This window comes from Notamacropus eugenii, chromosome 1, assembly GCF_028372415.1.
Source record: "Notamacropus eugenii isolate mMacEug1 chromosome 1, mMacEug1.pri_v2, whole genome shotgun sequence".
Taxonomy (NCBI): domain Eukaryota; kingdom Metazoa; phylum Chordata; class Mammalia; order Diprotodontia; family Macropodidae; genus Notamacropus; species Notamacropus eugenii.
Window position 1 is genome coordinate 521248393 of NC_092872.1, and position 24403 is coordinate 521272795.

The window sequence follows — 24403 nt, forward strand, 5'->3', positions numbered from 1 at the left end:
TGCTCTAAAGCCTGCCAGCCCTCACATTCTGGGTCCCTTGTGTAGGACATTTTCTGCTCCAAATCCACCTGGGAGCAGCAGCGCAGACCTCGGGGAAAAGCTTTCCCAGCTCCTTGTGAGCTACAGCTGCCACAGCGATGGCACCCTCCCTCCATCTCATACCCTTCGGCCTATTCCCCAATTCTTGGTGCCCTCACCCCATTTCCGTATGTCTTTCTTCCCCCAACCCCCTTCGCCTCCTCTTTCTCTGTCTTCCCAGAGCGCCCCTGCACTCAGGGCTGGGCGCCCCCGCGCGCCGCTCTCGTTTTCGGGTGCCCAATGAGGAGGGAGCGGGGGGGGGAGGAGGCGGGGCAAAGCTTCCGTCGGAGCGGAAGCGGCGCTCGGAGCGGAAGTGGAGCCGCCGCCGCCGCCGCCGTTGCCGTTGCCGCACCCCGGGGGAACCGCCGCCGCTGCCGCCGTAGGTACTTGAGAGGTTTGGGGAGGAAGCAGCTGCCGCGCTCGAAGCCTTGCCGGGAGGTGTGTTGTCGCTCGCTGCCCGCTGCACGGTGAGTGCGGGGCCCCCGGGGGGCCCAACCCGAGACTCCCCTCGGGGCGGCCGGGCCCCCGCGGGCGGGCGGACAAGCGGGGTCATCGGGGGCCTGGCGTCCAGTCCTGCCCTCGGCTGGATCCGATTCCCTCGCCCCTGCCGTACCCCGGCCCGGCCCCTCCCTGTTTCCGGCCTGGGCCCGCGCCTCTCGCCGGGGCCGCCCTCTGCTCCCCTCCTCTTCTCCTTGGGGGCCCACGCCTGGTCCCCTTGTCCCGTGTGGCCACCCATCCGTGCGTCCGTTCGTCTTTTCCTTTTCCGAGTGGCCCGGAATCCAGCCTGCATCTGCCCCCACCCTGGCCTCCTGCCCCGGCCATCCCCTTTCGAACCTGGCGTGGTACCCAGGGACCAGCTGGGCCCCGAGGTCAGGCTGCTTGCAGCTTGTTGCCTGAGCCCCGCGTTTTCTGCATCGAAATAAATCAAATTGTTTAATAAAACACGGGTGTTTTCTCCGTCCTCAGCTTCTGGCTTGGCCCACTGTGGGTGAGTAAGGGGTTTAACCTTGGGAAGCGCAGACGGAAATGAGCCCCCACCCTCCGCTTTGCAGTAAAGCCATTTCACCGTTCGGTGGTTACGGGGTTCTGCCAGTGCACTGGGTGTCGGGCAAGCCCGGAATTACGGCTGGAATTAAGAAAATGCAGATCTTTACGCAGATTGAGACAAACGTGTTTCCAGTAAAAAACAGAGACCAGAAAATGGGACATTTTCCCCTGGGGAATACTAATTTAATAGCTAGGGGGTTTTTGTTTGTTTTTAGTTCTGCCCGGCAGGCACTTACCTTCAGGGCCCAGTCACGTTTTGGGGTTGGGATTTGTGGAATGGATGAGAGTGAGTGACGGGGATAGCTTCCCCTCCTCCCCTCACCCCCCAGAAAGGCACTGCCTGTGGCAAATGGAATCTTAATATGTAATGGTTTGTGGTGGCCAAATTAGTAAGGTTGTCTGCCTACCTGTAAAAATCCTACACTCCTCCTCCTGCCCTAATCGCATTCTCTTTGTTAGGAATAGATAGTATCAGGCTCAGGTTTTACTTGCCCTGTGTGGGTGGATGGGATTTGGCCAGATTTTGTGAATCTGGAAAGGCTGAGAAAAAGCCGAAAGGTCACGCATGTAAATCTATGGAACGATGAAAAACCATTTACATAGACATGAATACATGGCAACCTGGGAGCTTGGAAGTTAGATTTTTACTTTCAGTCTGTCCGAATTTTGGCCTTGTGCTATATGCTACAGACTCCTCCCTGTATGTGTACCTCACTGTTGGCTGGAAGATTTCTTCCAGGTCTTCTCATTTTTCTTGAATTCCTGCTGAGGGTAGCACAGGAAAAGCTGAGAATAAAACCATATGAATTTTTATTGGGCTGTTTTAATCTAGGGCATGAAGTCTGACCTCCAAACTCAAAAGGCCAATTCACTACCACTGGATTCCAATTGTCAGCTCACCTGGTGAGATTAGACACTATTAACCCATTTAAAAAAAAAAAAAAGAATTCATAAGAAGTGTGATTTGACCTAGACCACACATTAAGCCTTAATGGTCCTTAGTCACAATTAGGTATTCATATGGGCAAATGTAATTCTTCGAGTTATGGTTAAAATTGGGCCATCATACAGTAGTTATGGATACTGATACCATTTTAGAACTAGAACATTGTAGATCAGGTGGAACAACAGAGCTGACTGGGTAAATTCCTGAGTAGACAGGCTAATAGAGATCCAGAGCTCAGGTCACTTGCAGCAAAAAATGGAGGTTGCATATCAGATGCCTTCAGCTGTGATCCAGCCCAGTTGTAAACATGTTGCTTTCATAGTAGTACAATCAGGAAATTCAGGTACTTTTTGTGTATTAATACAGATGTTTCTTCTGCTTGTAATACCTTTCTCTCTTGAAACAGGGACTGACCGTTGAGTCTGGAAGACCTGGGTTCAAGTCCAGCCTCTGATATTAGTCGTGTGATCCGGAGCAAGTTACTTAAAATTTTTGTTGCCCCACATGGTTCTCTAAGGCCAAAAGTTGTTGAATAATTGCTGATCATTAGCATTGGTTGAGAGTTTCTTCCCTAGGAGTTCCCTACACAGTGAAATCACAAGTCTAGACTAAAAAATCTCAAGTTTGAACTAAACCCTTATTATTATAGACATTAACTAATTGGAGGGAAATCATTTTTGGATCTTCAATTTAGTGAACAAGTCATATGGTCAAATAAAGTAATTAGACATAAGAATAGCATTTTTTTCCTGCTTGTAGGATTTTTTTAAAAAAACTGCTGTTCTGTAAAAGGACAGAATATTTGGAATATCACTTTACTTTTTGGCATACATCATGTCATAAGTGGTACTGAAAATAACATCTTCATGATCAATCATTTCCTGGGATCAGGAAATTATACTTGTCCAGTCACTCACTTTTCATTAAATAAGAAAAGAAACCATCTGAATAAGCAATATAGCTCAACACGTTGTATAGCCCTTCACAATGAACAGCAAATGCTTTCGATCCTTAGTGTGTTCTTCTTGTGCTGTGTTAAAATACAGAATTGTGTTTAAGCAAGAAATTGATTATGAAGACAAAATCTGTGGGGTACATATGGACTGTCTTTCAAAGGGATTTGTGAAGGGTTCTGGTGTGTACTAGTAGTGGGGTTTGGGGCAGCATCTACTAATAGTCAGTTTTCCAACACTGTAATTTTCTTTTTTTGCACCATATTATACATAGTAAAGCAGCAAGAAATTTGTTGGTTATTTTTAGGCTTATCAGAATCTAATAGTTTATTTTCGCAGCCCCAGAAATCCTAGGTTCTTTTCAATTGGATTTTGAAGGTATGGACTCTTAGCATCAGTTTTTCTGTACTAGCTTAATATTTTTTCTCAGGTTAAATTTCTTACAAATGTTTCTATTGGAGTAGATACCCTAATAAGCGTTGTCATCTAGTGGAAAGTACATTGGATTAAGAGCACTGAGTTATAAGATGTACTCAGCTTTGTAACAAACTCACTTAGACTAAATGATTAACTTGTTTACCTAAGGAAGGATATAGTTTCTTATCCCCCTACCTTCCTCAGAGAAACAGTGATCCTTGTAACATGCCATAAAATCACAGAATATCAGAGTTGGAAGACATCTTAAAGATCATCAGGTCATGTCCTCTGCTCAAAAAGGAGGATCTGAGTCCCAGTGAGGTAGTGACTTGCATAGTAAAAGAACCAGTATTCCTGACTTCCATTCTAACATCCTTCCCTATACTACAAAGTCTTGAGCAGTATATTATGTTCAGAGAATTAATTGACATTTGAATAACCCTTAAAGCTCTTTTCATCCATTATCATTTAGTCCTAACAACCAGAGATGGAGGTAGTGATGGAGTGGGAACAAGTGCTTACTGATTGTCCACTGTGTTTCATGCACTGTGCTAAGTACCTTATAAATATCTCATTTGATCCTCAAACTACAACCTAATGAAGTAAGTGGTGTTATGACCCCTATTCTATAGTTGAGGAAACTGAGGCAGAAAAAAGTTAAGCAACTTACCCAGGGTCCCAGAGCTAGCAAGTTTCTGAGATTATACTTGAATTCAGTTCTTGCTAACTCTGACTACTAACTCCAGTACTTTCTTTACCTCACCACCTAGTTGCCTAGTTGGTAAGGGATTTATTTATTCTAGATTATTTATTTATTCTAGATTACATAGTTAATAAGTAGAGCCAGAACTTTAACGTGGATCTTCTAAATCCCAAGACACAGTGCTCTTCCTACCATACCAGAGAGACCAGGAAAATCTAGCCATGTTTTTGGCAATCTAATAATTGAACCTAAAATGATTTTTTGGTCTTATATCATCTGTGATATATGTGACGACCTATAATGGGAAATAAATAATCTTTGCCAACTTGATTGTAAATGATTATTCCCTTTATTTGTGACTGAACTTTCTAAGGGAAATACTTAGTACCTTAGTCCACTTTTCCTGCTTGTCCCCTTAGTGACTTTTTATGTTAAAAACCAATAATCTCACAGCTTTTTCTCCTAAAATGTCTTTTAATGTAGACACATATATCTAGTTCTAATACTTGGAAAGAGATGAAAAGGATCAATGACCTATTTAGCATCCAGAGAACAAGTCATTCCAAGCAGACTGCAGGTCAGTGAAGATGGCTTAGTTTTTTTTTTTTATCTTGCCAGTTTTCTATATATAATGTAAGTTTTTTTTAACCTGTGCTAGTTAATTAGTTTATTTTGTGTTTTTTTCCCCTCCCACCAAGTTTCCACAGGGAAAGCTATTTCTGAAATGTCTTGACCTGCTAAAGTTATTCAAAAGCAACTGTAAAGCAGGTATGAATACTATCAGGTATTAGAGTTTGCCCCCAGATGGGTTGCTTTAAACTGTTTTAACTATAGTATTTGTTCCTTTATTATATTCTCAATTTTCATTTTAATGTTAAGAACTGCCTTTGCCTTTTTTCTGTAGGAGGCAGCCTTGTGTCATGGAAATAGACTTCAACTGGGGGTCAGTAGGCCCAATTCCTAGTCTTGACTGTACTACTTATTAGACTTTAGGCAATTCATTTCCTTTCTCTTGGGCTTCTCTTTAGCTGTCTTTAAAATGAGGTTGGACAAAGAAGAATAGATATCAGTAACATTTTTGAGGACACTTTGAAACTCTTTTTGAATCAGAATCTAAGCTTCTTGAGAGCTGAGACTGTTTTTTCTTTTTCTTTGTACATCCAATACCTGGCTTAATGCTTTGCACCAAGATGCTTAATAAATGCTAGTTGGATTGAATTGGATCTGTGACATAGCCATTGATAACTGATCCATCTGACAAATAGTATTTCATTTATAACAATGATCAAACTCTAGAACTGATTACAGATGCAGTCTCTGGAGGGTTTCATGGTCATGCAGTCTATTTGGGTACGCTTGTTTGCTTTAGGGATTAAATCTTTGTCATGAAAAGTTAACAGTAGGGTCCACGTGTGGGTAATAAATGCAAACAAATTGCACGTTGATGTGCAAGAGAGTAGGTCTGTATTTGAAAATCTCAAAAAGTTGGATCTGAAATACGATAGGAATGGGTCTCAAGAAAGTCAAAGTGCCATTTCTGTCTTTGCTTTTTAGATTTTCATAAACACAGAAACTAGGTGTGTGCATGCATGTGAATTTGATGAGAGACACAGAGAAAGACAGAAATTACCCTTAGAGGTAGCTTAGTATGGTAGAAAGAGTCAACATTAATTAATTACCTGTGTGTTCATGGATGATGATGGGCAAGTCTTTTAATCTCTTTGGATATCAGTTTCTTTATCTGTTAAATGAGAGTAATCACACCTGTAATACCTACCTCACCGAGTTAGGAGGAAGAGATGAGAAAATGTGGGTAAAGGTCTTTGTAATCTTTAAAATGCCATATAAATGTTAGCCATCTATATTGCCCCCTAGATATTCATTCTTCTATTGCCTTCTATGGCCTTGCTGTCCCGTTTTTGGGGGGTTTGTTTTATCCATTTTATTATCCATTATTTTTGGATGGATTATTATCCATTTCCCACTTAAGTATGGGTGTATTTCAAGACCCTGTCTTGGACTCTCCTTTCTTTCAAGAGTCTCATCGATTTCCATGGGTTCAATTATCTGCACACATATGACTCCTAACCTTACTTGTCTTTTGTCACTTGTTTGCTGGACATCAGATGTTCCTTTGGCATCTCAAACTTAAAACAGAACTACTTATCATCTCTTAACCAAACTTGATTGTCTTGTAAATTCTCCCATTTCTGTTGGTATTGCCGTCATCCTTTTGGTCACAATTTTGTTTGCAGCCCACTCTCCTTTTTCAGATGCTAAGGCTTTTCATTTCTGCCACCGCAAAATCTCACACACACTCCCTTCTCTCTTTTCACATGGTTGCTTCACTATTGAGATCACTATCACTTTTCACATTATTGTCTTGTAATTGGCTTTACTCCTTTCAGTCTTCTAATTAATCTTCTGCAGAGTTGCTAAGTTAGTATTACTAAGATATAGGTGTGACTGCTGTATTCTTTTGCTCACAGATCTTTCTTGGCTCCCTATTTCCTGGATAAAATGCAAACTTTTCAGCCTACCATTTAACACTTTGCACAGTCTGAATCCAACCTATATTTCCAAATTTTGCCTGCTATGCATTTTTGCTAAACCAGCTTTATCAGCAGTTTCCAGAATTCAGTTTTCTACCTCCTATTTCCATATGTTTACATAGATTATCTCCCATTCCTGGAATGCCATCCTTTCTCACCTCTACCTCTTAGAATCCTTAGCTTTCAAGGCAGGTTTCAGATATGGAGGTCCATAAAACCTTCCCTAACCCTCTTCTCCCCGGTTAGTATCCTCTGTCTCCTCAGTTTTCCTTGTCCTTACCTGTATATATGTTCTGTTTTCTCAGTACAATGCAAGTTCCTTGAGGTCAGGGACTTTTTTGCTTTTGTCTGTATTCCTAGTGCCTAGCACATTGCCTTACATGTAGAAGGTACTAATATGTATTTGCTGAATCATTTTTAGCCTATTATATTCTGATGTTGGGCAGACATGTATGAGTTTGGGTCAAAGCATTTCTAACAGTCTGTCATATGTTTTTGTATGCCTCATACTCTTTGCACCTATTTGTAGGACTAATATATTTAAATATATGACTGAAATTATTCTCTTAGTCAGCAGATGGTGTTTTTAAAAACAGCATGTAGTCTTAATGGATAGAGCATTTAATGCCAAAAGACATGCACTTTATTGTCATTTCTGCCAGTGACTCACTCTGACCATGGGCAAATCATTTAAACCCCTATTTTTTTTTAAGTTAATTTTTTCAACTGAACACACATTAATAATGATATTTATAACCCAGTAGAACATGGGCAAGTGTTAGAAGATAGCCTCTTCCCTGCTGAGAACTTCCCAGATTCTCAGTGTTCATTGTGTGGTAGTTAGAGAAATCCACAGTAGTAGGAACTTCGTGTTTTAGATGACTAACTTCTGTTTCTAATAATGTTTTAAAAATTTGAATGGAATAATAGTCATTATTAGCTTCTTAATTTTATGTGTAGAAAGGAACACAGACATTCTTAGAGTGGGTGTTTGAAGTGAGTGATTTTCTCCTAGCAGCACACAGAAGAGCCAGAAACTCTTCAACTTTTTCTGGCTAACACCCACAAACCATCTGGTTCTTTTTTTTTTTATTTAATATTATCTATGTTTTATTGTATTTTTACTTACGTTGTTAAATATTTTCCAATTACATTTTAATCTGGTTGCGGCTATATTGGGGAGTGTTGTAGGCTGCACATTTGACATTTCTGTCAATGTATACATTACATTATTAGATTAGATAACAATACATATGCTAGCATATATCTCTATCACATGTATATATTATATTATCATGTCTGATGATTTATAGAAAAATTTGAATACATTCTTTGCTTAATTACTCATTTTGTTGACATATCAACCCCTCATAAACCATTCAGGTAGCTAGTTGGCACAGTGGATAGGACCTGCTGGATTTAGAATGGGGGAGATTTGAGTTCAGATCTAGCCTGAGATTCTTAGCTGTGTGACCCATGAGACTTACGACCCTATAGACCTAAGCTCTATCTTTCTTAGTCTTCTCATCTGTAAAATGGTGGTAATAACACCTGCCTCCCAGAGACACTGTGAGGATCAGATGAGATAAACCACCTGGTTCTTGTGACTTTCGTGTACCCTTTGCAGTAGCATGGCATCAGTTTTTCCTCAATGTCTTGAATTTCAACTCTGTAATCTTTACTTTAGAACACTGTGGATAATTGAGGACAGTACATAATAAGAATATTATTTGATCATTTTAACTCATTTTACTGCCAGTTGTCTTTCACCAGATTGACCTCTTGATCATGAGAGATTTTAAATTTGCCACCAATTTTGCTTTCCTGTCTCTTCCTCTCAGTCCTTTAGCCTTACTTCTCTTTTTTTGTTTTCTGATTGTGTTCCCTTAATTCTGTTCTCTTGCTTATTATAAAACATTGTACAGATATAAGTTGCTAAATTATTATTATACCTCAGTCATTTAACTGACTGAACAGCAAAAAGACCATAAACTTGACAGTCAAGACTAGGGGTGGGGGGAAGAGGAGGGGTTCAAGTGGGATGAGCCAGTGTATTAATTATTTGGATAGGGATGGAAAAGGTCAAACACAAGTTCATCAATTCTGATGTTTATTGGATCTGTGCTTGGATAATGGATGACTGATATGAATACATAATTCCTTTTTTCCTGCCTCTTAGAAATGGTCCCTGCTTGGATCTTTCTGTACCTCAACTCTTCCAAACTATAACACTCTATCCTGTAGACCTCTGCCAAGATTTATCTCTTGTATGATGAAGCTTTTTCAGGTTAATCTCAGGTATCTTTTACTCTCCCCTGAATGTATTAGCTATAGATGAGGTCAATTCACATTCATCCTGTGTTGACTGTTCTTTTGGCCACTTGAAAAATAGATTGAATGTGATATAATTTTATTGTTCAGAATTCTGTATCTCACCAGAAAAACACTGGTGAAGGGTTGGGAAAAGGAGAAATTTAACTTAGGGGCACATTTGCTCTATCCTTTGAACTAGAATCCATTTTAAAGGGGTCACAGTAGGCAGAACTAGGATGAATGGGTAAAAGTTTCAAAGAGGCAAATTTAGGCTAGATGTCAGGAAAAATATCCTAGGAATTAGAGTTGTCCAAAAGATAGATCCCCTTTGTATTTCAAGGAAATCTTACTGTATTGATACAGGACATCATTGCAATCAGGACTTTCTGTAGCAACATTTCAGTAGAATAGTTTCTTGTAGTAACAAGTACCGAGTGACTAGGCTTGAGCCTTTTAAAGTTTTCTAGGAAGCAAATTAAGGCTCCCCTGTTGGTGATTTTTTTATTGGCATCTTTGGGTCAATGCCCCAGGAGGGAACAAGGCCTTGGTTATTAACCATTTTTAACAGATAAACAGGACTTAGTTACAGATAATAACCAACATGTGCATCCATTTTGGAGAGGACTGTCAGTTCAGGTTATTTATGTCAGAGTGGTGGTATCGTATATTAAGGTTTTCTATCAGATTCAGGTAAGCTATTTCTTTTACCAGTAGGTCCAAACTTGATTTTTGTTGTTGTCTTAGGCAGCAGAAGAATAGAACATTAGTTAACCTGCATTCTTTCTGTGCGTTACTGATGGTCTCTATGATGTGAGACAAGATTATTTGATAAACTGAGTAGCTACTGTGTGTCCAGCATTGATTGCAGAGTGATATGGAAGAAATGAAGAAATATCAGAAAAAGTACCTTGTAGACAGTGAAATTTAAGCTTGGTTTTAGTATAGATATAATTCTTTCCACATAGTAAATATTCATTGAATTGAAATGGGGACAGGGGTTTCCATGTAAGGAAAATATGAGAGAAGGAATGGAAGTTGATATGAGCTTGGCATGTTCATAGAACTCTGAGGAAGCATTAGGAGAAAATGTTTTGGAGAGTGATGGAAGACGATGAAATATGTAGTGGAGCTTTATAAGAAAATTGAGATACAAGGTGAATACATGAGTATGGAAAGGGCATAATAATACATTTTTGAAGAATAGGTACATTGAGTTTTTGTTTTTGAAAGAAATGAGTTGTGCTTGGTATGACTGGCATAGTTTGGTTCTTTCCGTTTGAAATTTCTTCAATTAGTAGTAGCCTCCACTTTTTCTAAGTTGCGAAGCAATGTGACTTGGTGGATTGAGTGTTGGCCTTGGAGTCAAGAAGATAAAACTACATGGAGAATTTGAGATTTAAAAGGGACCCCAGCTGCTATTCGAGTCCAACCTATACCTGAAAAGAAATCTCCATTGTAAATAACATACATTTAACCTCTGCTTGAAGATAATAAGTGAGGGGGAATCTACCTCCTTTTTAGGCAGCCTATCATTTGGACAACTCTTAATTCCTATGATGTTTTTCCTGACATCTAGTCTAAATTTGCCTTAACAACTTGTTCCAATTCATCCTAGTTCTGTGTACTGGGACCAAATAGAATAAGATTTGTCCCTGGGTTAGATTTGATGGGCACCTGATTTGAATCCATTTTTTTCCCCAGGAATTAAGCCTGTTTTTTGTTACATGTTGACTCTGTGATCCTGGATAAGTCTTTGAACTTCTTAGTGCTCCAGACAACTTTATAAAATCATAAAGTGCAGACCAGTTACTGTCTGTTTTAGTAGAAGGGATTTTCCTCTGCAGGAGTTCTGGACACTGAGGCAATCACATTGCCCTTCATTCTCAGAAAAAAGTAGCTCAAAACGCTATAATTTCTTTCTCCCATATTGTCGCCATGAGTGCTGTGATAGACACCTTGGGTCCTGGGCAAAGTCATACAAATTTTTCAAGATTCCAGTGAGAATGGATGTTGAATTGTTAGAAACTTGGGAGGTAGTCAAAACTATAGTATTTCTAGATTCTTATTTCGGGGTGTTTCCAAAGCTGTATTACCCTGGACAAGTCACTTTACTTTTCTATGACCTATAAAATGGGATCACTGTTTTTAAATGTCCATTTTACCAAAATATTTGTGATAGAATTTGTTGTGGTAGATAAAAGGATCCTGGATTTAAAGTGAGTGCCCATGTATTTGGGGGCATTCAATGTAAGGAAATATTATTACCCCAGTGATGAACGTGAGAAATGCAGAAAAACATGAGAAAGCTGATATAAATCATTGGATGAAATGAGAACTAGAACAGAATACACAATGACAGCAGTAATGTAAATGAAGACAACCCTAAAAGGCAGGTTATTTGTAATAATCAATCTCACTTCTGTCTTAGTAAAAATGTGCATGGCATAGGGGGAAGGGCATTCTGTGCATAAAAAATGTGAAATACACTGACAGATATAGCTTCTGTATTTGTTGGTTTAACTTAAATACTTTTCTTTCTATTGAGGGAGGGTTCAGTGGGCAATTGAACTGCCAATGGGTTGGCAGTTAAGTGGTTATGATTGATATTTTTTAAAAAGCTTTAAAAAATAAAATGACAGTTCTCAGATCAACAGTTCTCAAACTTTTTGGTCCTAAGACTCCCTCTTAAAAATTATTCTTAAAAGTAATTGAGAACTCCAGAGAACTTATGTTTATGTAAGTTATAGCTACCATTATTTATCATATTAGAAAGTAGAACATCTTAACATTATCATGAAAACAGCTTTAATCTTGCTGACCTCCTGAAAGGATATCAGAGACCCTCAGAGGGTATCTGGACCACACTTTGAGATCCTTGGACTAGATGATGTCAACACATTTCCTTCTCTGTCTGACTTATGGCATCCAGTCTTATTTGACATTTTACCTAGGGTTTTATCCCTAACTCTGACTGGCAAACTTTGATATGCCCTATTGAGGGGACATGATGAGAGGGAGGGAAACAGAAGTGAGAAACAGATTTTAAAAAAACAAAACCAAAAAATCTGATATATCTCTACTTGTTTGGTTTGAGATCCAGGCTTACAGCTTCCTTTAACTGAATGATCTTCATGCTGGAAATAAACATTGTTTGGTTCACTTAATAGTAGCACAGACTGGTAGTATATACAGAATGCTTTCTACTAGGGTAAGAAATAAGAATTTTTTTAAAAGCTGACATTTGTATATCATTCTAAGTCTTACAGAGTGTTTTATATATTGTCTTTTGGTTCTTAAGCCATTCCTGTAAGATATTAGCCCCATTTTACAGATGAGGAATTGAACTCAGAGAGATTGTGGTTTTTCTATAGTCACACAACTCATAGTTATTAGAGGCAAGATTCAAACTTAGATCTTTTCTAACTCCAAGCCTTTGAAGTCATAAAAAAAAATTATCAAATCAAGTAGACCTACTACCAATGGATTGATTAGATGTAAACATTAGTCATATTATGATATATACTCCATTATTATGATGATATATACTTAAAACTATGTACTAAGTACTGTGCTAAGTACCAGAGAAACCAAAAGAGGGAATAATAGTGCCTGCTCTTAGGGAAATCACATTCTATAGTTGATGTGGAGATATTATACTTTATGTAAAACTGGCAAAACAACTTTGTGTATTGAGAAGACCACAAGACATGGGAGTCAGAAGACCTATTTTAGAGTCTTGGCTTCGCTCCTCATTTTTTGACCAGATAAATCATTTACACCATGCACTTCACTTTCTTATCTATAAAAGATTGGTCTTGAATGTTTGTGTAATCTGCCTCGGCCAGTGATTGTGGAGAAACTACTTTGTAGACCAATAGAATGTAAGTTCCCTAAGAGGTAGGAAGTATTTAATTTTTGATTTTTTATGTTTAGTGCTTGTTTCTAGTCAGACTGAACCATAAATCTAAGTGTAATAAATCCATTTAGGTTTATGTTCATAGCCTTTGCTTTGTATGAGCTTTGATCAAATTCAGTCTTCTCTCTAAAGTTATCAGGGAACAAAAGGATACAGGCATTGCTAAATGGTCAAGTTGAACAGATCTTGTGTCATTTGGTCAGTTTCCAAAGAAATGCATATTTGGATAGCTCTGTTGTCTTGCTTTTGTCATTATCTGAGAAAGTTTGTGTGAAAGATCCTTGGTTTCTGATCCTGGCTTTGCCATTGACTTTTGTGTGTGACCTTGGGCCATGTTAACTTCATTGCCTTCCTCTGTAAAATGTAACAGGTTCAACTAAATCTCTGAAGTTCCTTTGAGCTCCAAGATTTTATTCCAAATTTTCATCTAGTGTTACAATTCTGTGTCTGAGGTTTCCAGCTCTAATGGTCTGTATTCTACATATCAAAGTCCCTTCTAGCTCCAACATTCTGTGAAATCGGTTAGCCAAGAGGTGTTTGTTCCCTGTGGTGTCTGGCCATCTAACATTTATTCTTCTATCTTTTTACTTTAGGGAATGACCATGGATAAAAGTGAGCTTGTGCAGAAAGCGAAACTTGCTGAGCAGGCTGAACGTTATGATGACATGGCTGCTGCCATGAAGGCAGTCACTGAGCAAGGACATGAACTGTCCAATGAAGAAAGGAACCTTCTCTCAGTAGCCTACAAGAATGTGGTGGGTGCCCGACGTTCTTCCTGGCGAGTGATCTCTAGCATTGAGCAGAAGACAGAGAGGAGTGAGAAGAAGCAGCAGATGGGCAGAGAGTACCGTGAGAAAATCGAAGCGGAATTGCAGGATATCTGTAATGACGTTCTGGTAATAGTAATACTGCTTTAACATCTACATAGAAAATAAAAGTTTATAGAGTGCATTATCTCACAACAAAACTGGGGTAGCTAGTACAGGATTTACTGTTCCATTTTACAAAGGAGGAAACAGCTTTTAAGGATTAATACCCACAATCAGATAGCTAGTAAATACCCAAGCTGGAAATTGAACCCACATCTTCTAATTCTTAGTCCTTTGTTATTTCAGTTACATCATATTGTTTCCACTGGTAATCTAGTTTCTAATTAGGTTTAAGCTTCTGATAATATTAGAAACCTATGGAAGCATTTGCAACCAAGTTTGGAACCTTGTCTTCTCTCCCCCCTTCCCCTCCTTATGTTTACTTTATAGGATACGTTTGATTTTGCACTTGAGGATCTCTTTTTCCTTCCTATCTTAGGCTTATCTATCTGAAAAAGCAGCCTTTCATTATCGTCTCTTCCTCCCCAGTGAAGAGTTAAGCTAAATAGACAAGACAAGAGGAGAGAAAAAATAATAAGCAGTATGCTTACCATTAGACTGCTAATGTTATCCCCCATCATGGAGTGAGAAACTGAAATGCAAAAAAGCATTCCAAAGCCAGATGAAATTGATGTGAGAAATTGGCTACCCATGAGGTTATCTATGTCTGCTATCTTGAGCATCTGTTCAATATTTTGTTAAATACCTACTGTGCAAAAAGTACTGTGCTAGTCTCTAAAGGAGATAGATGAATATGACATTTTCTCTGCCCTCATAGTGCTTATGGTTTAGTAGGAGAATGTATAATAACTTATTATATATACATATATATAATACATATTATATATACATATATGTATAAAACATGTGATAGCTATTAAAGTACTCTTTACTTACAGGCAGCGCTGTCTTTGGCAGAAGCATAAGACCTGAAGCAAATATTGCCCCACATATCCAGTGAGAACAGTTTTATAAGGGTGCTAAGTCTTAGCATAGGTTCATTGCTCATCTCTATGAAGGTGGCTTCCAAACCTATATACATAGCTCTAATCTATTTCCTGAACTACAGTCATACATACATCATTCACTGCCTGCTGGGCACCTACACTGGAATATCTCATGGTATCCCAAATTCAGAATGTCCAAAACACACCGTTTTTTACCACTAAACTTACCTCTCTAAGCCTCTCATTTCTGTTGAGTTCATTTCCCTCCTTCCAAAATTCCAGGTTCCCAATTTTAGAAGGATACTTTACACTTTTCTCCCTTGTCCTCTGTATCCTTTCAGTTGTCAGATCTTGTCAGATTGATATCCATGACGTCCCTTATATTAATCTCTTCATCACCCTAGTTAAAGGCTTTATCACCTCCTCCCTTGAGTATTACAGTAGCCTTTTAATTTATTATTCTTCTCCTAGTCTTCTTTCTAGTCCACTAATGCAACTGCCAAATTAATATCGCTAAAACAATGACCATGTCGTTCTTGAAAAATCTTTAGTGGCCTCCTGTACCCTCTGGGGTAAAATAACAGATACTTCAGCTTGGCATTTGAGTTCTGGTATAGTCTGGCTTCCACCTACTTTTCCAGAATTATTACTCCTTTTTACATGCTTTATGTTCAGCCAAACCAACTTTTTGGCTGCTGGCTGAACTTAGCATTCTGTCTCCAATCTTAATGCCTTTTGCACAGGCTTTCCTCCATGCTTGGGATGTGCTCTTTTCCCAACTCTGTCTTTTAGAATCAAGGCTGAGCTCAGGTGCGACTTCCTACATGAAGCCTTTCATAATCTGTTTTTCTTTTCCTTTTTCACAGTACCTTAGATTTACTTATATGTGTAATTCCTTGAGAGCAGGAATTGTTTTGGTTTCGTCTGTATTTTGGTTCCTTGCACCTATTTGTTTGGTAAAGAATGAAGTGAGGGTGAAATTGGGTTCAAATGAACATTACAGGCAGCCCTAAAGGGGAAAAGAAATTGTTACCTCCCTTGATGGTCCTGTCCTACTGTCCATTTAAGAACAGGGCAGGACCTCAGGGAAGTGCTGCAATTTATTGTACCCTGGTGACACCTTTGCCCAGAACAGCTTCCTTTTGAGAAACTACAAAACTGTCACAAAGGCAATTTTCAATACGGGGCATTAAAAATACTGTTAAACTTTTGCATTTTGCCCCTTTTCTCTTTAAGACTAGAAGAATCATGTCAGAACATCCTGAATCAGGTATTTGTGTTGCCCAAGCAAGGCTTGAAAGTTGTGAGCTTCCGCTGCTACTTGCTTTTGGAAATCACACATCCCTGTGTATATGTTCATATGTTCATTGAAGGTGTTGTGACCTTATTATAGCACAGACTACTTGACTTGTCATAAACTAATCACCTTTTGGTTGAGAAGAATGGAATTTTTTTTGATGTTTTGTACTTCCTTTGTACAAGGAAGATTCACCTGCCTTACCTGCCCCTAGTCCCAGCTCTGATTTTGAGTATTTTAGCACTTATATTCCAAGAAGGAATATTCTTCTCTATAAAGTTTGAATTCCTTAAGGAATCCTCATGTAGCAAAGAAAATTTTGAAAGAAATTTGTAAATTATACTCTTGCTGTGTTTTGATCTGGGATAAAAGATTCATTGACTCTCAAAAGTTGGAAGGGACTTTTAGAGATCCTTTTTTAGGTCATTAAATCCCTTCCTTGGTAAATGAATCCTCTCTGTGGTATTCCTGATTAATAGTGCTCTATTCTATATTTTGTCCAAAAATTATCTTTTAAAAAAGTCACCAAAGGTGATTATAACATGATTTATTATTTTAAAATATCCTAACTCTATATTAAAATAACCTCAATAAGACTTCACATCCTTAATCTCTTTTCAGGAGCTCTTGGATAAGTACCTTATTCTCAATGCCACACAACCGGAAAGTAAGGTCTTCTACTTAAAGATGAAAGGTGATTACTTCAGATATCTCTCTGAGGTGGCATCTGGAGACAATAAACAAAGTAAGTGATGTTTTAAAGAAAAATAACCAAGATTGAAGCTACTTTGAATATATAGGGTCTTCATCAGATAAATTCTTGAGAACTACTTTGAATTATGTTGATTTTAGGAGAAAGTATTTGTTTACAGAATTTTGGGGGGTGGAGTCCTAGGTGTAGAATATGGAACACATTGTTAGATTTTTTTCTTTATTAAAGTCCTGATTTTGCTCATCTATTTTCTTGTCCTATTTTTTTAAATTCGTTATAAGGGATCACTCTTTGGAAGTGGAGAAGGGAAGAGATACAAAGGGAAATTTATGTGATTTAAAAACAGAATTTATTAAAGTGTGGTTTAATGGGGAAAATACTGGATTTGGCGTCAGGAGAGACCAGAATTTAGACACCTTACTCTGCCATTATTAGTCATTTGACCTTAGGCAAGTCAAAATTTTCTAAGTTTCTGTTTCCTAACTGTAAAATGGGATTAAAACTACAACACCCATCTTCCATTGTTATTTTGAGGAATGTTAGAATGAAAGTTCCATTGAGGGCAGAGATTGTTTTAATTTTGTCCTTGTTATTCTTATGTTTAGCACAACACCTGGCATATAATAGATGCTTAATAATATTTGTTTATTAACTGATTCAAGCACTTTGTAAATTGTAAAGGTCTAAAAATGTGAGCTGCTATTATGACATTAACACTTTGCAGTGTATAGAATTTCAAATGAACTTGAATGTCAGACTACTCAAAACATTGAAGTATCTGCTAAGAGAGTTAAGCTAGTCTCCTTGATTTTTCAGAAATGACAAAAAGTCATTGATGACATAAATAAGGTTAAAATCTTTTAAAATTATATTTTCTTAAATCTTATTTTCTCTCCCCATTGGGAGAAAAAAACCACAAAATTCTTACAATAAATATACATAGTCAAGCAAAACAAATGCCTGCATTGGCTGTGTCCCAGATTGTATGTCTTATTCTTCATCAAATTTGTCACTTCTCTACTTCTTTGAAGCATACCCCATCATGAGTTCTCTGGCCCATTGGAATTGTGGTTGAACATTATGCTGATGAGAGTTCTTAAATCTTTCAAAATTATTTGTCTTTACGGTGTTGTTATTGTATAATTGTTCTCCTGGTTCTGCCCACTTTACTCTTTTTCATTTCATACAAAATTTCCCAGGTTTCTCTGGAACAATCCATTTAATAATTCCTTATAGCAGAGTAGTATTTTATTACATTCATAAATCATAATTTCGGCAGTTAAAATCTAATTTAGTGACACTTATTTAAGAAAATCTTGCCCTTAAATATTTCATTGCATCTCTTTTTAAAAGTGGAGTTTGAGTATTTTTGATAGCTTGAAACCATCAGTGATGGCTAAGATATTAACCCAGTCTGTTTTTGACTGTTGGTGATCCTATAACCTCATTCACCTAGGTCAGACTCCGTGCTAGCTAAAGTTAATTCATTTGCTTCTGTCATTGCTGTACATGATGTGAGCAATAATCCATCAAATTTCAAAAATGATTTTTTTATAATAATAAATTTTCTTTAATTCTAGCACCTGAAGCCATATGAAGGGTATATACATGATCAGTTTCATGGAACTGTTGTACTCATTCAGTAGAGTGGTGATTGTACAATACCACTTAGCATCTCAGAATCAGGAAACATATTTGAAATGTTTAAATACAGTCCACAGAATATTTTTAAAAATTAGAAGCCATCCTCAATCAATTAACAAAATTTTTAAGCTTAATACTTAATATAAATGATTAGTCTCTTATAAGGGCTATCAAGAATGATATTGAGATCCACATCGTGGGATTTGTGTTCTGTGATGGTATCCTGGGGAAGGATGTGATGTTGGCACAGTGGATAATGTTGGAGTTGGAATCAAGAAGACCTGAATTTGAACCTGCCTCCAACATTTATTAGCTATGTGACCCTGGGCAAGTCATTTAACCTTCCTCAGCTTTAGTTTCCTAATCTGTAAAATGGGGATAATGACAACACCCCATGGTATTGTTATGAGGCTCAAATGACAACCTGTAAATTGATTTGCAAGCCTTAAAGTCCTATGTAAATACTAACCATTAACTGCTATTATTTTTATTAATGTTGATTAATGTTAAGTTGGGTCCTGCTAAAGTCCAGCAAAAAGTTTGACTGTAGTTTCTGTAGCTTATACATGTGTTTTTTGTGTGTCAGAAGTAAACTGCAAGGTTTAAATATTTGTCTTTATGTGTACACAGATTATGCTCGGAAAACATGACATTCATTGCCTTACAAACATAAAAAATATTTACTAGTTTGACAGAAAATGTTTAAAACATTTAGCAAAAAATTAGTCATCTCTGACCTTGGAAGCTTGATTCTATTTTTAAAATATTACCTCAAAGCAGAAACTGCAATTTAAGTTTTCTTGAATCCCTTATATAGAAATACTCAGGAAGACAGAAATGATTGTTCGACTGTCACCCCATAGCCCCCCAGTAGCTGAGAAAGCTCTCTAAGGAACTGAAATGCTTATGTCCAGAATGAGTTCAGGTACTTAGCCAGATAGAACACCACCATTGTTAACTATGAAACAGCAGTAATGGTAGCATAAGAACCCTTTAACTGTTCTGGACACTCTGAGGAAATGCAGTAGACTGTTGGGTGTTTTTGACCACGTATCCCTAAAGTCCAAAACACCTCATTTTTTTGCTAAACTCATTTCAGTGGGTTTAAGGCTAACTGAAATTGCTATCAAATTTGAATCTCAGGTTAAAAGCTAATTGACGTTTTCCAGAAAAAAAAAAAACAAAACCCAAAAACAAACCAACATAAAAAGTCCCAGAATTGATGATCTTGTGCTGGCTGAAGATTTCTCTTTACTTGCTTTTTTCTTTTAGTTTGTTTTTTAGGTTTCTTATAGGGAATAAAACTGTAGATTATTCTGGTTGTTGATCCTCGGTCATGCTTTGTGCTATTGGGAAGCCAAGGAGTCCTTCTCTGGACCTCTCTGGATTGGCCTTTCAAAAATGACATAAAGTATATCTCCTGAATGTATAACTTAGCTCATTGGGAACCAACACTCAACTGTCCTTTTTGAAACAGATGTGTAGCAGGGAGAGCCCTAGGCTTTCTAGTATAACCAGTTCTACCAGCACCAGGATGTCACTGGACAGTTACACTTGGGAGGAAAACATGCCACCAACTTGGCTAAAATAGTTTTGAAAAAATTTTATCAGACCAAGTGAGAACTTAAGTTATAAATACATTTAATATGTGAGTGGATATAGCTTAAGTTTTTATTTTTTAAATCTTTTCTAGCCACGGTATCAAACTCCCAACAGGCTTACCAGGAAGCATTTGAAATTAGTAAGAAAGAAATGCAGCCCACACACCCAATTCGACTTGGCTTGGCTCTTAATTTCTCGGTCTTTTACTATGAGATACTAAATTCACCTGAGAAAGCTTGCAGTCTGGCAAAAACGGTGAGTGGACCCTTTTTGTGTCTTCTGAAAGGGAGGAAAGATTGTTTCATAATGATTTTTTCTACCTGAAACTTGTTTGAGCTATTTCATTGACATTCCCTTCCATGAGAACCAGTCCTTTGGAAAGGAAATGTACACAGCCTTAGGGTTATGTTTGTATTGTAGATTTGTTACTGAATCCCCTTCTCTTGATTTTCTCATCTTAGTGTTTTCTGTAGTCATTTGGGACTATTTGGGGTAGAAGCTCAAGTGGGGCAGCTTGGCTGTTTCTCTCCTGGCTATTGGGACTGGGGTTTAAAGACATGATCTTCATCATACTGGGAACTGAAGTCAAATTAAGCTAGTCTAATTAGTTTTTGCATCCTCACTTTGTTACCTCCCACGTTCTGTTTTAAATAACCTAACTGCCCTTTCCATGTAGTTGAGATGTTCTTCCAAAAATACATTGCTACTTTAAAACTTTTATGAATGGAACTTGGAATGAAAATGAGTCTTGAAAAATGTTTTGTTAATTAGTTTTAGGAGTAGTAGTTTTATAACTACTGTTCCCTCTCCCTTCAACACTTCAAAGATTTTTAATTTCATCACACTTTCTATCCAAGCCTTTGAGCATTAGATCATAAAATAAATAGAAAACATTTTGTACAACTCAGAATTCTAGTGGACCTAGCAGAAAACACGTGATTGTTAAGCGGTGGTTCTTGGAATGTTCTTCATCTAGGAACTTTGTGGTTTAGAGGTGTCTTTTATCTTTAGAGGAATGATGATTGTAAATGTGCATAAGGTGACATTTGCTAATATAGTTAGTAAGCAGAATCATTGACTGTGTTGCCAGAATCTAAAAGTACAAAATGGAGGACTACTTTCTTTACTGTTTTGGCTAAGGAGAAAAATGAATATGACTGAGGGAATGAGTGCCAGGGAGTTCTGTGCTAAATGTTTGTAGTTTGTTTTAGGCCTTTGATGAAGCAATAGCTGAACTGGATACACTGAATGAAGAATCTTACAAAGATAGTACTCTGATCATGCAGTTACTCAGGGACAATCTCACTGTAAGTATTACGGCTCTGTGGTTATCTCATCTGTACTGTGCTTTCGAACACTTTACCCCCAAATAACTCTGTTTGGTGCCACTTCCTATGAGTTTCTTTATCATCATTTTTTTCTAGAGCTGGAATCCTAAAAATAATTATTCACATTATGGTCACATGATCTGTTGACATTTTGTGTAACACCATTTAACAAATGGTTGTGCAGATGTTCATTTATCTCCCAAGTCCCCTTATAAAGTTTTCTAGTTCTGTACATTTCCAAAACCTTTATCTTTTCACTTACCTGCAGTTGAATAGGCAGTACTTTGGATGGCAGTACATTTGTAAAACATTGTGTGTTCAGTATATTGTGACAGGTGTTATGTAAGGTATAAATAAGTGATATGGAATAAATGTCTTTTTATGACATAAAAAATAAATAAGACATGCTCCCCACCTTCAAGCAGTTTGCAGTCTAGTAGAGGAAAAAGAAATGTACAGACTTATTAGAAATTAAGAGTATGGCTGTTGCGTAAGTGAAGTATAAAATATACAATATACTACAAGATCAAATCAGATAAATTATTTCCAGTTGAAGGGGGAGAAGAATCAAGGAAAAACTTGAAGGGATTGGTCTTTGAGTTTTAAAGAATGATTTAGATCAACAAGTAGATTAGTAGGGAAGGACGTTCTGGGTGGAGGGAATAGAATGAGCAGAAAGGTGTGGAAGTAGGAAAGAATGAAGGCATATTCCAGAGAATATAATTTGTGTAGGGTATGACGGTGGGGGTAGTAGAAGGTAAGATAGGAAAAATAAGTTGGAGCTAGCTTGTAGAGAACCATGAATGCAGGCTAATTGCATAAGTGAGTGCAAACAGCTTTCTTTTTTCTTCTTACAGTTATGGACATCAGAAAACCAGGGTGACGAAGGGGATGCTGGCGAGGGAGAGAACTAATGGCTATCATGCTTCACTGTCTGTTCAATATCACTCTGTACCCTACACATATATCCCTTTGTGCGACAAAGAATCGTACGTCAACTTTTCACAACCTCAGCATAGCAAAAACAGTCCGTAGGGTGAACAGTTGGTGTTTGTAACAAAAACTGAGATTGGTAAAACAAATAACGATGGCATTCTGGAGTTTGATTCTGATTAACATTGACAGGATTACTGAGTGTTTTTCTCTTTCTTTCTCTCTCTCTCTCTTTCTCTTCCTCTCTTTTTTTTTTTTAAACTGAACACTGTGATTATGGGGTTTTGTAACTTAGCAGAACTCTCTTACTGGTAGAAAAAAAAAGTAGACCTGAATTATGTGTAACTTTTTTGAAAGTTTAATCTGATATCCAAATAATCAAAATACAATTCTGTTGTAAAGCTGTACAGAAAGTTATAGAGATTATATTGTGACACTGGGACAAGGAATGAAACACCCATCTGGTAATATTCCAGCTCATTGACAACTGAAAGTGATTCCACCTGTTATTCTGGGCTTGATTCTTCATCATTTGGGGCTGTTTACAGTCAGAACTCGTGAAAGTCACTGTCACAGTTTCCTTCTCCTCTGGGGTGGATGGATTCCTGCCTTCCAAATTCCTTTGTGATGGTCACCTGGATTTTGAAACTAAATAAGGTCTAATGCACATATAACATAGAATCACAGAATTTCTGAGTTGGAAGTTATCAAGTATGTAACAAAACCCCTTTCCTGCAGCAGTAGGTTACCAATTTGCAACTTATGCTTAAATAGTGGAATCATCTTTTCATTGTGACAAGTAAGCTGAAGCAAAAAAAGATGCATATTTTATGAATGGCCTTATCTGTTTGCTGGATATTACCTTTAGGAATAATGTATTTACAAGATTGCCTTTCTTTAGGAAAATTTAAAACAAAAAAACTTTAGGGTATTCCCAGTTTAGAATTCAAAATGCGGTCTCGAGCCATTCTTTCCACACTGCCCTCTCTACCTATTAGTGTAATTTTTTCTTTCCTAGATTTCTTTCCTTCAGCCTCCTCTTACCTATCTCTTCTTTCTTTGTGAATTCTGTCCTTCTGTATATTTTTGCTTCACTTTTTGTGAATATATGGGCAGGGGAGGGGGGAGGGGGGAAGGGGAGTTTTCCAGGACTTGTGGACAGGCCAGAACTGCAGGTGCCACCATTCAGTCTTCCTCCAGTTCTTTGAGTATATGCTGCTCTTGAGTCATACCTGAGAGCTGGCTTAAGTCAGTATGTTAACAGTTCCCATTATTTCCTCCTGGAATGCAGCCCCAACACACTTGTTAGTACCTGACATCAGGCGTGCCCAAATGAGACCCTGTAATTTACAGAATGTTGCATGAACCATGCACAGGAAAGGACTCCAAGCATCCAGGCCTATCGTCTCACAGCACCGTCTCGCCACCTTAACATTCCACTGAGCTGTCAATACTATCTGTTTGTCCACCGTCTGCTAAAACAAGTAAAATTCATGCACTGATTAAAAAAAAAGAAAAAAAAAGAAAAATCCACAAAAACACTCCCCTCCTAGCTGAACCATTGTGCAGTTAGTCCTTGGCGCTTGATCAACACAGTAGTGAATGTGGAACCGAGCCTGTCTGTATATCTGGTAGCTCTTTTTTGCTTTGTTTTTACTGACCAGTATTCTGCCTAACGTTTGCTTCTGTGATGGGTATATTGCGTAGCACACATGTGGTTGTGAAAATAGTATAGCAAACAAAATCCCTGGTTATTGATGTACTAGATTTGTGTCTGTCTTTTAAACAGTTCTAGTTTCACCTTACATGGAATAATCAGGAAGAGTGTAAAAGAATTCAAAAGTGAAATAAAAAATTTTATCAGTTAAGTCATGCCTGTGAATAATTGTTTCGTTCTCTTCCTGGTGGAGATCTGTACTTCTGCTGGTATTAGCTGGTTATTTTGTATACCCAGCCTTTGGTTTCATAGAACCTATTTTCTTCCACTGATGGGTGGCTTTTTCATTTATCCATAATGAGCAGTCTTATACATGGGCATTATCATTTATATAGCCCTTAACTCCTGGGAGTCAGGACATCTAGGGTGAAGTTAGGTATGGGCTGGACTAGGCAGTTGTGTTCATTGATTCATTATGAGCTGGTAGGC

At 37.9% G+C, this 24403-nt stretch overlaps 1 protein-coding gene across 2 annotated transcripts; it reads left to right on the plus strand.

Moving 5' to 3' along the window:
- Nucleotides 1-407: 407 nt before the first annotated feature.
- YWHAB (tyrosine 3-monooxygenase/tryptophan 5-monooxygenase activation protein beta) lies at nt 408-24125 on the plus strand. 2 transcript variants are annotated; one of them, XM_072633696.1, is made up of 7 exons: nt 2478-3402; nt 4628-4721; nt 13519-13821; nt 16660-16783; nt 20088-20251; nt 21208-21303; nt 22182-24125. In XM_072633696.1, exons 2-7 carry the CDS (start codon nt 4674-4676, stop codon nt 22236-22238), a joined length of 792 nt encoding a protein of 263 aa, XP_072489797.1. In that variant the 5' UTR covers nt 2478-3402; nt 4628-4673; the 3' UTR covers nt 22239-24125. The 2 variants fall into 2 exon arrangements, with proteins under 2 accessions (XP_072489798.1, XP_072489797.1); XM_072633697.1 differs by lacking the exons at nt 2478-3402; nt 4628-4721 and adding an exon at nt 408-545.
- The last annotated feature ends 278 nt before the right edge of the window (nt 24126-24403 follow it).

Coding starts and splice junctions, on each gene's coding strand:
- YWHAB (XM_072633696.1), top strand. CDS start 4,674: ATGACCTATTTAGCATCCAGAGAACAAGTCATTCCAAGCAGACTGCAG. Junction 13,822..16,659: donor ATATCTGTAATGACGTTCTG/GTAATAGTAATA, acceptor ATCTCTTTTCAG/GAGCTCTTGGATAAGTACCT. Junction 20,252..21,207: donor CTTGCAGTCTGGCAAAAACG/GTGAGTGGACCC, acceptor AGTTTGTTTTAG/GCCTTTGATGAAGCAATAGC.